The sequence below is a fragment of the Schistocerca cancellata genome, chromosome 4 (genome assembly GCF_023864275.1).
Source record: "Schistocerca cancellata isolate TAMUIC-IGC-003103 chromosome 4, iqSchCanc2.1, whole genome shotgun sequence".
Lineage (NCBI taxonomy): Eukaryota > Metazoa > Arthropoda > Insecta > Orthoptera > Acrididae > Schistocerca > Schistocerca cancellata.
The window spans coordinates 147,781,679-147,796,489 of record NC_064629.1 but is presented as its reverse complement, the minus strand read 5'-3'; the positions used below and the strand labels follow the sequence as shown (position 1 = coordinate 147,796,489).

The 14,811-nt window shown below is 39.8% G+C and overlaps 1 protein-coding gene across 1 annotated transcript in view; it reads left to right on the top strand.

Moving 5' to 3' along the window:
• The window catches only part of LOC126183738 (cuticlin-5), a 319,107-nt gene extending 306,418 nt beyond the window's left edge, over positions 1-12,689 (top strand). Inside the window, exons 11-13 of the mRNA XM_049925944.1 lie at positions 4,198-4,345; positions 5,293-5,352; positions 11,973-12,689. Of these exons, the coding sequence (XP_049781901.1) occupies positions 4,198-4,345; positions 5,293-5,352; positions 11,973-12,130 (366 nt within the window). The 3' untranslated portion in view covers positions 12,131-12,689. The remainder of the gene's footprint in view (positions 1-4,197; positions 4,346-5,292; positions 5,353-11,972) is intronic.
• The last annotated feature ends 2,122 nt before the right edge of the window (positions 12,690-14,811 follow it).

Sequence of the window (14,811 nt, the reverse complement as noted above, 5' to 3'; positions counted from 1 at the left end):
CCACAGCTGTGAAAAAGTATCCAAGGTACATGACTTGAGAGACAAAGAACAGAAACTTGTCTTTGCCATGAAGTTTTCCACTTGTAACACTGTGAAGAGGTCATCCAGGTTGTCTGCTAACTCCTTGGCATCCTTCCCTGTGACTAGTATGTCATCCAGATAGTTGACTACACCGGGAAGTGGCTGGACCTGTTGCTCCAGGTACCTTGAAATATGGCAGGAGCACTAGCAATTCTGAATGGAAAGTGATTGTACAGGAATAGCCCAAAAGGAGTGTTAATAACGAAAATTCATTTGGAGGATTCGTCCAAAGGGAGATGTAAGTAGGCACCTTTAAGCTCACCTTTGACATATATTTTACCTCTGCCAGTTGGGTCATCAAAACGCCAATCTTAGGAATTGGATACACATTCACAATATATTGGGCATTGAATGTTGACTTAAAATCTGCCAGCTGGAGTGGCCCAGCGGTTCTAGGCGCTACAGCCCAGAACCGCGTGACCGCTACGGTCACAGGTTCGAATCCTGCCTTGGGCATGGATGTGTGTGATGTCCTTAGGTTAGTTAGGTTTAAGTAGTTCTAAGTTCTAGGGGTCTGATGACTCAGAAGTTAAGTCCCATAGTGCTCAGAGCCATTTGAACCATTTGAAATTAAAATCTGCACAAACTCATAGTGGACCATTTGGTTTTTCCACCAGAACTATGGGCATCACCCATTGACTGTTGGTCACCAGAGTGATGATGGCTGTCAGAAGCATGGCTGAGCTTTGGGAAGAAGGTTTATATGCACTGCAAAACCCTTAACTCCAGAGGTGTGACGCTCAAAACAGATGCAAATTTGTTCAGCAGCCATGTCATGTAAGATTTTGTAGTCACTGAGTGGATGGCAGGTTCTACACCATGGATCTTGAGTCTCAGAGTGAAGAATAAACCCATCCCCAAAAGGTTCACATGATGCAGTTTGTCTCGTGGTCTTGCAGTAGCGTTCTCATGGGTTACCAGGTTCGATTCCCGGCGGGGTCAGGGATTTTCTCTGCCTCGAGATGACTGGGTGTTGTGTGTCTTTCATCATCATTTCATCTTCATTCACTCGCAAGTCGCCGTAGTGGCGTTAAAGAACTTGTGGAGCAGCCGCCATACCGCCCAGCGAGGGGTCTCCTGGCCACCATGCCATACGCTCATTATTATTATTATTATTATTATTATTAGTGTAGCTCCATAGATAATGACTGAATGGTTGGAGAGTTGGTGTTCCAAAAGTTGAGTATGTGGTGCAATCAATTATGGTAGCCGAAGATCCTGTATCAATCTGAAAACTGACTGGATGTCCATTGACTTGAAGTGAGAGATACATGGGACCAATGGTATGAGACAATGAAGCCTGAACAAAACATGTCATTGGTTAGGGAGAGTCATCACCTACTGATTCATGATTGTCTTCATCCCAGCTATTACAGTTCACTGACATTTTATGTGCTGACCGCAGACCTCATCTCGGTATCCTGTCTTGCTACACTCATTACACTTCACTCACCGGATTCAGCATTGTTGCCATGGATGGTGTGTGAAACATTGATTACAAGAGGGAAGTTGCTTCAAGCATCAATGATGTGGGTGATCATCAGGGTTAAGAGGCTGCCTCTGACTGGATCTCGTTTCTGACTCCAAGGGTATTGGGGCTTCATCATGAACACTGTTGGAAGGTCTTGAATAGCAGAGTGATTGTTTGAATTCTCAGATGATAGGGAAGCATATTTTCAGAGGAGGATTCTTCAATTTGAGTAGTTGTGTATGGAGATTGTCATCCGGTGCATGGACAAGGATCATATCTCTGACCAAAGATGCAGCACACCACTGTTCGCAGTTGTGGTTAGTGCACTGGAAATGGCAATCTCTGGGGAGGCCCTGCAATCGGGCAATCTCTTCTTTATGTGTTTCATTGGCTTGTTTGTGACAACTGAAAAATTTGTGCCTTTTGGCGGCAACATGGACCTGTGTGTCAAAGTATTCTACAAGACTAGATGTCAGTTGTTCACAGGGGAACAAATGTGGTTGTGCTTCAGGTTTAACTGCTTGAGGAGTTGGAAAGTCCTATGATTTCGAGGGCAATGAAATACTACTGTAGCCAAGCAATGTAGTGTGTCCAAAGTGACACCTACTTGTCAAACTGTTCAAATGCCAAAGGTGCTGATTGGAGTCCAGAGACCATGTACAATGAAGCTACCAGGTGATTGGAGAGTTCCGGCTAGATGGGGGTACCCGCAGTTACACACTCAAAAAAATAGTTCAACATTTTGTTGTAACTGTTGAAGAACAAGTAGCAGATCTTTTGATAACTCTACCCGTTCCATCATGAAAAGGCTGCGTGAGAGACACTGTTGAAATGTGAGAGCACTTGATTGGAAGACGTGCATCATCAAACTTTTATCTCATCGCCAAACTGATGTGTCACTCGCTCTGACACTGGGAAAATAGTGATCAAAGTATACAAGAGCTTATTGACCAAGGAAAGAAAGTCTGCTTTGACAATAATAATAAGATCAAAATTACAGTGTCTCACAGGTATGAAGACTTGACAGTACAGTGATTCCAGATTCTGACAAAGTGATACAGTTAGGGTCTTCATAGACAAATACAGCTGTATGGAAATATTCTAAGTCTGATGGAGATGCCCTGAATAAGACCATCAGATGAACAGGAAAGTCTATCCTGGGTACAGTCTGACTGCACCAAGGGGAAACAACAAAAAATGCTGAATACAGCAGTGTCAGTCCCTATGATGGACTCAGAGAGCATCTTAAGACAGTGGGATGAGTAGCAGCCATCCAGTGGCTAGGAGAGGCTCTCAAAACTGGAGGAACTAACCTGTGCAGCCCTGGAACCAACCTTTAAAGTGGCCAGTGGCAGAATAACTGCAGCACTATTTATTGGTCACACATGTGACAGATGTGAATAGGACCCTTGGAAGTGATGGCCTTTGCTGGCACCACTGGTACCACTGCCTGGTATCCATCCATTAGTTTATGACACTGAGGCATGCAGGGGCTGCATAAATGTCCAAGGTGCCCGAAGGGTTGCCGATCACTTTTGTGAAGATCTCTGATACAGCACTTGTCACATGCAGTCAAATGGTGTCCTTCTGAAATATGGCATTTGGAATGACCTGCAGGAGGGGCAGTGCCTCAGGGTATAAAACCTCCCTCATGTAGCAGCCTACCTCATGTAGCAGTAGCTACTCATATTGCTCTCAAGATGTAGAAGGCAAGATCATGTGTTATAGGCAGTGGTGCCCCAAACCTTCACACTTAGTTTTTGTCCACTGTGCCACTCAACAATACAATCTGTCCATTGTCTTCACCATGGCGGCATCAAGTGCATATGCAGCCATCATTGTAGCACAAGCTGAAGTGGGACTCATGCAAAAACACTACATTTTACAACTCAGCACACCAGTGTCAGCATTCACATGCACATTGCACTCTGCAGCACTTGTGGTTTCTGGCAAATGGAAGGCGATGCAATGACATGCATGCCACCAGTCCAGTCTGTAGAAGATGGTGTCGTACCATTGAGGCAGACATGTCCACACCCACTGCAGTGCTCCAACATCATGCCAACACTGTGGGTGAAACTGTTCTGTCCATTACATCCAGATGGCAGTCATCTGACACTGTGGTCTCATTGCATCATGCAGTACTCTGTCAGTGCTGTGTACGGCAATCTTCTCTCCAATGGTTCCACATATGTCTCACTGTCAAAGCAGTCTGCCCTGCATTGACATACAGTATCACGGAACGATGGACACACCTCCAGGAAACTAATCACTCTGCCTTGTTCAAATGTACTCATATGTGATGTTGGCGAGGTGTAGTGGCAGTCTGGTCACACAAAATAGGACGTTGTTGGGCCTATGTGCATGCCACCTCTCTGCCATTTAATTCACTTATTACGGTTCTGCTGTTCTACACATCCTCTTATCACAGCATGTGGTATACCATTGCTTCAGAGTTTTTACTTTTTGCAAAAAGTACTATATTTATTCAGAAATCAAAATTCCACCATGCAGGTAACTAAGCTTTCTTAAAACTGTTGAAATAAAACTCCTTCACTTTGTTGTTATTGTATTGTGCTTTGTTTTTCCTGTAAGAGCACATCATCAGAATTAGTTATTACAACACTTTTATGATGTATTTACAGAGTCAACCTTGCCATTGGAGAAATACAAAGTCAGTCAGTAAGCGTGCAGTACCTGAAAATCCTGCTGCTCAGTCAGAGAATATCAACCTCTTCCAGTCACTTCGAGTGCTGCAGGATGATGAAATCAGTGAAAACAGCCCATTAAATGGTATGTGTGTCTCATAATATATTGTCATTTCATGTACTTCTTATGCAGGAACTTTAGAAAATAAGAGGCACATGTCATCCCATGCTAAGACCTTTGCGCAATGAGAGTGGTGCACTGTTAGAAGAGAGTAGTACATGTTCCAGGTTTCTTGCAAACACATTTCTGCTAATATACAGATAATAAGTGCATCACAGTGTGGAAGTGGAATGGCATAGCAATTTGAAACATATACCAAAGTTGAACTGACAGTATAATTATTGTGAGCAAAATGTCTAAATTGCATGAAAATCCTTGGTGAAATTCTAGTGATATATGGATCAAATGCAAGTTGTGTTCAGCCTTAGTGAAATGGTGCCAACTATTTGACCAAGGCCCCACAGACATAAGTGATGCTGATTGGGAACTCCAGACCTTGCACTGTGTGATTTCCATCTTTTCAGCAAGCTGAAAGAACATTTGAGGGAAAAGGGGTTTTAAAAACCATAAAGACATTCATGCAGTGGTCTTTGTACGGCTCAGTGACCAAGGAATGGATTTCTATCATCATGGATTGTGAGTGACTGATAGATGTTCCAACCATTGTTTACAGAGACTTGGTGACTGTACTGAAAAATGTATGTGCATCACTTTGAAGTGTAGTTTAGTATTCAATAAAAGTTATTTGGCCTGCCATGATAATGTGTAACTAAATTTTTTAAGTCCTTTCATAGTTTGAATATAACAGCAGAAATATTCATAAAAATATCTCCATGCTGATTATGATATGGATGTAATTTCTGTGCTGTATTATTTGACATGATCAAGCACTAAATTCTTGTATAAGTCACAAGAATAAATGTTTTGACTCTGTGGTTTTAAGGTGCTCTCTTCTAAATAATTTTCTACAGATTTTCTATTGAACGAATAATTAAAACCAACTAATATTAATCTCTTTTTTTGTATTTAAGGGACTGTATCTGACCAAAATAAAGTTTGTCTGAGGACTGGAGCCTTCACAACATTGTTAGGTAAGTATGAGTCAGTCAGAGTAACAGTTTTTTTCCCTGAAGGCCATACATCTCATCAAATGAACAGTTATAAATACTGAACAGCATATTTTCCATCAAAGAGCTTTACTAGCTGTACTTTCTTTGCATCTTTCATACTAAAATACAAAAATAGTCCCAGAGAATATTTGGTTTTCAGAAAATGAGTTCATGATGAACTGAGTGGTAATGAAAACTATTTGTTTTCACTATTTTTGTTAAGAAGTTATCTTAAGGTACACACATGCAGACCTCTAACTCCACTCCTCATGCTATCACTATCAGTAACAAAGATATTCAGCACTGAAGACTCTCGTTCATAGACCTCAAATACTATCACGCGGAGGAAGCCGAACTAAAGAATTATGGTTAGTTGTATTGGCACACCTACATATTAGCTGTCAAAATACCTGAAGTACATTATCAATGTATACCTACATACTAGTTGGCATAATACCTGAAGTACATTATCACCATATATGTGGAGAGGTGTGAACATCATATTCACAACTCTGCCCACTTTATACATCAACTCACCTGATTGCAACTATGGCATACAGACATTATGGTCAGTTTTTATGTGGTCTCCCTCATTATGAGAGTCTCACTTTCTGAATATTTGGTACTAATTGCATAAAATTTGATAGTTATTTCACTGAACTCTTCAGGCACATTCTCATGTTGACTTATTTCCTGTTTGATGGAAAATATCATGAACAAACCAATGATGTGGCTATGGGTAACCTGTTATCATTACAGGGTTATTACAGATGATTGAAGCGATTTCACAGCTCTACAATAACTTTATTATTTGAGATATTTTCACAGTGCTTTGCACACACATACAAAAACTCAAAAAGTTTTTTTAGGCATTCACAAATGTTCAATATGTGCCCCTATAGTGATTTGGCAGACATAAAGCCGATAATCAAGTTCCTCCCACACTCGGTGCAGCATGTCCCCATCAATGAGTTCGAAAGCATCGTTGATGCGAGCTCACAGTTCTGGCACGTTCTTGGTAGAGGAGGTTTAAACACTGAATCTTTCACATAACCCCACAGAAAGAAATCACATGGGGTTAAGTCGGGAGAGCGTGGTGGCCATGACATGAATTGCTGATCATGATCTCCACCACGACCGGTCCATCGGTTTTCCAATCTCCTGTTTAAGAAATGCCGAACATCATGATGGACCACCATCCTGTTTAAAGATGAAGTCAGCGCTGTCGGTCTCCAGTTGTGGCATGAGCCAATTTTCCAGCATGTCCAGATACACATGTCCTGTAACGTTTTTTTCGCAGAAGAAAAAGGGGCCGTAAACTTTAAACCGTGAGATTGCACAAAACACGTTAACTTTTGGTGAATTGCGAATTTGCTGCACTAATGCGTGAGGATTCTCTACTGCCCAGATTCGCACATTGTGTCTATTCACTTCACCATTAAGAAAAAATGTTGCTTCATCACTGAAAACAAGTTTCACACTGAACGCATCCTCTTCCACGAGCTGTTGCAACCACGCCGAAAATTCAAAGCGTTTGACTTTCTCATTGGGTGTCAGGGCTTGTAGCAATTGTAAACGGTAAGGCTTCTGCTTTAGCCTTTTCCGTAAGATTTTCCAAACCGTCGGCTGTGGTACGTTTAGCTCCCTGCTCGCTTTATTCGTTGACTTCCGCGGGCTACGCATGAAACTTGCCCGCACGCGTTCAACTGTTTCTTCGCTCACTGCAGGCCGACCCGTTGATTTCCCCTTGCAGAGGCATCCAGAAGCTTTAAACTGCGCATACCATCGCCGAATGGAGTTAGCAGTTGGTGGATCTTTGTTGAACTTCGTCCTGAAGTGTCGTTGCACTGTTACGACTGACCGATATGAGCGCATTTCAAGCACGACATACGCTTTCTCGGCTCCTGTCGCCACTTTGTCTCACTGCGCTCTTGAGCGCTCTGGCGGCAGAAACCTGAAGTGCGGCTTCAGCCGAACAAAACTTTATGAGTTTTTCTACGTATCTGTAGTGTGTCATGACCATATGTCAATGAATGGAGCTACAGTGAATTTATGAAATCGCTTCAATCATTTGTAATAGCTCTGTAGTTGTGACACACCTATATGTGGAACACATACAGGCAAATGCATGAGAAGCCACTGTGGTCATACCAATTTGTTTCTAGAAATACGTGGACCACACATTTGTAATGTCACCATATGGATTGTGAAAATAAGAAGAGTTTTTGGAACATTTAAACTCTGTCCAACCTAAAATTAAATTCCACTAGAACTTGAAAAAGGTGGTTGGCAAGCTACCCTTTGTCAGTGTGCTAGAACAGAAGACAGACACATCCCAGGTCTCTGTCTCCACTCCTCAAGCCATCACTATCTGTCACAAAGAAATGCAGCACCACAGACTCTTTATCATAGAACTCAAACACTGTTAGAGAAAGAATGCTTTGCCAAACAATTACAAAATCTACAAACAATTTTCTGAAGGAACAGGTACTCAGACTGACAAATTGAACAGGTGTTGCAGTCAAAATTAGCAATATCTGGCGAAGATTTTGATACTAAGAAAGAAAAGAATGCCAAGAACTGCTTATCTGTCTGGCACTGGCCAGTCTCTGATAAGATCAGTAGATTCCAACAAAAAAATGATATCCAGTGCATTTCACTCCTGTCAACAAAGCTAAGAAGACTCCATAACATTAAAGATGATATGGGTCTCCAAAAGCTGAATTACATGTGAATGTGGCAATTGCTATGTGGGGGCAGCTGAACTGTATAGGAGAGATGCAATAAGTATCAGCAGCACATCCAATTAAAATCCTCAAACAGCTTCAGCCAAGCAATGCTTCAGATATAATCATGAAATTAAATACAATGAGATCAGTATCATGGTGCAGATACCAAATTTCTGGGATAGTGTAATTATGGACTCTGTCAAAATGAAGATGTCAGAAAACTTAATAAACTGTAAAGTAGGGTTCAGTTTTTACAAGCATGGGGTCTGGCACTCAATTTATTAAAATATTGATGGCCATCTTATTGATCAGAGTTGGAAAATGCTGAAAAAATGTGCATTTCATGGACTAACAGTGCAGGCTCTGAAAAACAAATTGGCAGCAAAGAGTGTAGCGAGCCTCGGGAGTTGAGCTTGGCTATAAACTGCACTGTAATACCAATAATACATCACAATCTGGTTGGAGACGAGGCAGTGAGTATGTGTAACAACACAGATCACAAAACCTGAAGAAGATAGTTGGGGTGTCATCAAAATATTGTGCATGAACTAGAACTAACAACTCGGCTGTGTTTCTTATGGCAACAATAAGTTTGAACAAATGTATGTCCTAACTTATACAGTTTTAAAGAAGACAATATGTCTTTATGCAGAAGAGAAACAGGGCTTTCAAATTGTGGTATCTTAATCTTAAAACAAATTATTATTAGCAGGGCCAAATTTTTAAATACATGTGGTTCTTCTGAATATTTAATCTTGACAGTTTCCTTAAATAAACTGTCTATGTACAGAATATTTCTATCATTGTCAACAGTCAGGTCCATATCACAGTCTGAACAATAAGAATTATAAAAATACTACTTTTAAATGAATTGTGGCATTTCATGCACATAATGCATGTGGATAAAATAAACAAGTGTGGTATCAGAGAAGAAGAGCGGTATCAGAGAAAGTGGACATATTCCATGTTGCAATATTTCAAATTGTCTGCAGAGCTAACAGCTGCATCAGCATTGCAGTTTCACAAAAAACTGTGTATCAGGGGCTCAGAGCAGATGGATGCATGGCAGACATTCAGCAGTGTGTTCACTCTCAGGGCATGGCAGTGAAGTCAGTAGCATCCAGACTGGACCATTGATGAATGAATAAATATAGTCTTTATAAATGAATCCATCTTCAGTTTTCAGAATGATTCACATTTCACTGTTGTCTGGAGAAAATATAAATGGTAAAATGATAGGAACACAATGGAAAGAGACCAGTTTGGGAGAGGTAGGTTATGGTGGAGAGGGCATCATGCTGTGTGGGCACATGGAGCTTGATATCCTTTCTGGTGATAAGAGAGGCAACTGGTCCAGACTTCCTCTTCACAGTCACTAATGCCAGTCTGTATTGAGCTATTCTGATGGATGGAAATATCCATCATTTAGAAAGCATAGTGTGAGAACTCTGAATCAGAATTTTGTAGAACTTGTTGGGATGTATGGGGAGATGACCAACAACCAGCTAAGCATCACCAAAGACAGTTCCAGACATAAGCAAAATTCTTTTTTAGGTGTTAGAGTGATTACTATTACACCTAATGAATTTACTCATCATAAACATACACTAACGGAAAAAAAATCGAAACACCAAAAAATAATTAATATAGAGTAATGAAATTTTGGCAATGCATTTTTCTGCATGACATATTTAAGTGATTAACATTGCAAGATCACATGTTAATGTAAGCATGACATAAGCCATTTTAAATGTGAAATGTTGGAACATTAGTAACAGGTATAACCACCAGAATATTGAATGCAAGCGTGTAGATGTGGATGCATTGTATTGTACAGGTGTCAAATGTCCATTTGTGCAATAGAGTTACCTGCTTGTTGCACTTGGTCGATCAATACAGGGGCGGTTAATGCTGTTTTTGGATGATGACGGAGTTGTCATCCGATGATGTTCCATATGTGCTTGACTGGAGACAGATCTGGTGATTGGGCAAGCCAAGGCAACATTTTGACACTCTGTAGAGCACATTGGGTTACAACAGCAGAAAGTGGGTGAGCATTATCCTGTTGGAAAACAACCCCTGGAATGCTGTTCATGAACAGCAGCACAACAGGTTGAATCACCAGATTGACACACAAATTTGCAGTGAGGGCATGTGGGGTAACCATGAAAGTGGTCCTGCTCTCATTCAAAATTGCACACCAGACCATAACTCCCAGTGTAGGCCCAGTGTATCTAGCACACAGACAGGCTGGTTGCAGGCCCTCAACTTGCCTCCATCTAACCAACACGCAGCCATCACTGGCACCAAGGCAGAACAAGCTTTCATCGGAAAGCACTACAGACCTCCGCCCTGCCCTCCAATGAGCTCTTGCTTGACACCACAGAAGTTGCAAATGGCAGTGGTTTGGGGTCAGTGGAATGCCTGCTACAGGGCATCTGGCTTGGAGCTGCCCTTGAAGTAACTGATTTGTAACAGTTCATTGTGTCACTGTGGTGCCAACTGCTGCTCAAACTACTGCAGCAGTTGCAGTACAATGTGCCAGAGCCATACAGTGAAAGTGATGGTCTTCCCTCTCAGTAGTGGCATGTGGCCATCTGGAGCCTGGTCTTCTTGTGACCATACATTCTCGTGATCGCTGCTGCCAGCAATCATGTACAGTGGCTACATTCCTGCCAAGTCTTTCTGCACTATCACAGAAGATTCATCCAACTTCTCATAGCTCTATTACCTGATTTTCATCCTCATAGTGGCACTGTAAGTATCACTCTTATGCTAATGGTCCAAAATTTGAAGAGACATCATCTTTCAGGTGTATAAACGCACCTACCAACTTTCATTTATGTTGCACAATTCCTTCTTGGTGTTGCAATTTTTTTTCTCTGTTGATGTATAATGTAACTGCTACGCAGTCCCTATTTACCATCCTGGTGTTGTGGAAGAAATTTTTTGGTCTTGTCAATGTTTTTAATGTTTTGACCTAGTTCTGCAATCCTTTCTACATTTCCTGAAAATATTCTCCCATTTTTTATATTTAATTTTTGGGCACTAATGTAGTCAGTCTACAGAAACTGTTCAGTGTATAAGACTTTCACCATCTGTCATGTTACATATCTTGTTATGAGATGTCAGAGTATATGTGCCTAGAAAACATAGTGGATAGCAAGTGAACTTCGCTTTCAACAGCAGATAATGACTCAAAAGTGTTGTGCTAACAATCAGTGTACATATATCACAGACAGGAAATTGTACATACGGTTCAACACAGATTTTCCACCACTTTCAGAGACTGCAAGTATATGTTTGTTTCAGTCATCAATCAGTTTTTTGACAACTTGAAATGTGAATTATAACTATCACATCACCTAATTTATACACAAGGCAACTCATCCCATTTCTTGCCTCTAGTTTTCATTTTTACTTCATTAAATATTTTATTTCCCCATTAATTCATTTTTCTCTTCTTTTCCTACTGCCTGCATTGGTCATTTAACGTTCTTCTATTTTAATCTTTAATCCTTCTTTTGATCTCTATCTTTTCTTATACTGCTTGTACTTAATTGTTTCCACCACATAATTATATTTTAACAATACTATTATTTCTATTTATACCTATTGTTTCTTTAGCTACTACAGTGAATGACTGACATTTGTTACTGGATTTTTCCATGGAAGGATATACAGTGCCTACATTTCTTTCCACAAAATATCATGAATTCAAGAAAAAGATACCCCAAAAGTGCATTGTGTCATTACTATGCAAACTTTTTGCCTTGTGTACCTTTTTTCCAAAAATAAAGGATATTCAATTTTTTCTACAATTTAAGTTCATCTGAGTGAGTAATAAATTAAGACAAAACTTTAATATTTCAGGGGTTGGCTGCACGTTCCTGAGCCTGCTAAGTTTAAGTGTTGTCCTCTTATGCCATCGAGTGCGTCGCCTTAATAAGGATCGTGATGTGATGCTTGACAAAAGTTTACCATCTTTTGAACACAAAACATTTGTAACCCACAAAGGCCGGATAAACTGATCAGAGACATTGATCTTCATCCTGTGACATATGAATAAGTGTATGCTGCTGTTTGAGTCTAGTTCCTTACATCACACGTTTCTCACTTTTTCATCATTTGGCATAACTTAAAGGTGTGTTTCATTTCATTATTATTTTAATGGAATGTGAAAACAGACTGGCAGCAAGTACAAACAATGAAGCAGAAGGGAATTAGTTTAAATTCTCTGGTTTCCAATCTGTCATGTCCAGTCATATGGCAATAGGAATGTTCACAGTGATGAAATAGCAGTGTTATAATTTGCGAAACAATGAATTTTTTGTTTTTATGGGAAAGATTTTTGTGACTCCTTCATTGAAATTTATCTTTGGGTACAAACAAATCCTATCTATATCTATACCTTGTTACTGAAGATGTGTCTAGAAATGTTTGTTTAGTGGCTCACAAATTATGTAAAAAAAATCTGCCTTCTTATTTATAGTAGAGGTTATTGTTACTGTCAGGATTGGAGGTATGGGTTTACACTTACTGGGGCAAAGAAAACATTAAAACCTACCTGGAGTGGATAACAAGGCTTAAGGGCTAATGGGGTTGAAGAAACATGTTGAATTTACTTCTGTTCACAAAATATGAAATGTTAACTCTGCTATATATGGTGTCATGGATGTATTTATTGGCTTGAAACAGTTTCTCACTGTTTCAGTGCTACACTGGGCAATAGTTTCACCTTTTTTATAAAAACCCTTTCATTTTATCTATTAGCTCAAAAATTTCTGTTCTGCATGCATCTTTCACCCTCACATGTTTTACGCGAAGCATAAATGTAGGAGTCACATAATGTCATGAAGGTTTATCAAAGCTGAATTTACATTTTACTGTAATTGATGAAATTTGCATTCTTGAAATAGAATATTCTTATTGCAACCTAATATCAAGGCAAATGAAAATGAATTTTCTATTCGTGTATGCTCAATGTATGATGGAGAGAACATGAACATAAGTTTTAAAAATTTCTCTGTATCTGTAGAGACTTTTGTGTGATAATAAAACAACAAATTTTAATACTGTCATTGTGGGTTATTTCATTCACATGATTGTATAAATTATGGAGAATTTTAATTTGTTATATGTAATGTGAAGTTGTTCCTCTGAATAAGTTTGTCCTAAACATCTACAGGGTGTTACAAAAAGGTACGGCCAAACTTTCAGGAAACATTCCTCTCACACAAAGAAAGAAAATATGTTATGTGGACATGTGTCCGGAAACGCTTAATTTCCATGTTAGAGCTCATTTTAGTTTCGTCAGTATGTTCTTCCACCTATGCTCAATGGAGCACATTATCATGATTTCATACGGGATACTCTACCTGTGCTGCTAGAACATGTGCCTTTACAAATACGACACAACATGTGGTTCATGCACGATGGAGCTCCTGCACATTTCAGTTGAAGTGTTCGTACGCTTCTCAACAACAGATTCAGTGACCGATGGATTGGTAGAGGTGGACCAATTCCATGGCCTCCACGCTCTCCTGACCTCAACCCTCTTGACTTTCATTTATGGGGGCATTTGAAAGCTCTTGTCTACACAACCCGGATACCAAATGTAGAGACTCTTCGTGCTCATATTGTGGACGGCTGTGATACAATACGCCATTCTCCAGGGCTGCATCAGCGCATCAGGGATTCCATGCAACAGAGGGTGGATGCATTTATCCTCGCTAACAGAGGACATTCTGAACATTTCCTGTAACAAAGTGTTTGAAGTCATGCTGGTACATTCTGTTGCTGTGTGTTTCCATTCCATGATTAAGCGTTTCTGGACACATGTCCACATAACATATTTTCTTTCTTTGTGTGTGAGGAATGTTTCCTGAAAGTTTGGCCATACCTTTTTGTAACACCCTGTATATTTATTGTGGAATGCAATAGGATTACCTGCCATCCATGATGATCTTTCCCACTCTTTTAATCCCATCATTTCTTTATTAAAGGTCTCATTTAAAGTTAAACAGTTGGGTATCACTTGGGTCTAAGTGAAAAATCCCACAATGTGAGTGGAGGAGATGTGGGTCACACAACAAGAAAAGGATACAACTGCAAAGAAGACACACATTTTTTGTACTAACTAGTTAGCTAGTAACATAAAGGGCAGTGTAATGTCCTAGAAATTAAATAATAAGTTAGTCACATACTGTAGAAAATAAATCACGTGTGTTGTAAAATACAATTTCTGAAAATATATGTAAAAATAAATCAGAACACAGGATAAATATATCAAAGGTTAAAGACCTGCAAGACAGTGAAAACAATTGAAGTTAAGTAAGTAAACAAATTAAAGTCAGACTCCGTTAAGTCAAGGGTGGAATAACAACGATATTACAAAAAGGACAGATTGTTACTCACCACACAGTGTAGGTGTTGAGTTGCAAACACACACAATAAAAAGGCTGCTAAACATTTAAACTTTCAGACAAAAAGCCGTAATACCAACCAAAAAAAAAAAAAAAAAAAAAAATACGCACACACACACACACACACACACACCATATTCATGCAAGCATGAGGTACACACAAATGGTTACTTTCGCTGGCCCTTGCAGCCAGATACAGTTGCTATGTTTGTGTGAGTCTGTGATCCTGTGAATAAATTTGTTTGTGTGTTTGTGTTTCTATTTAGGAAGAAGGACCTTTCATTTGA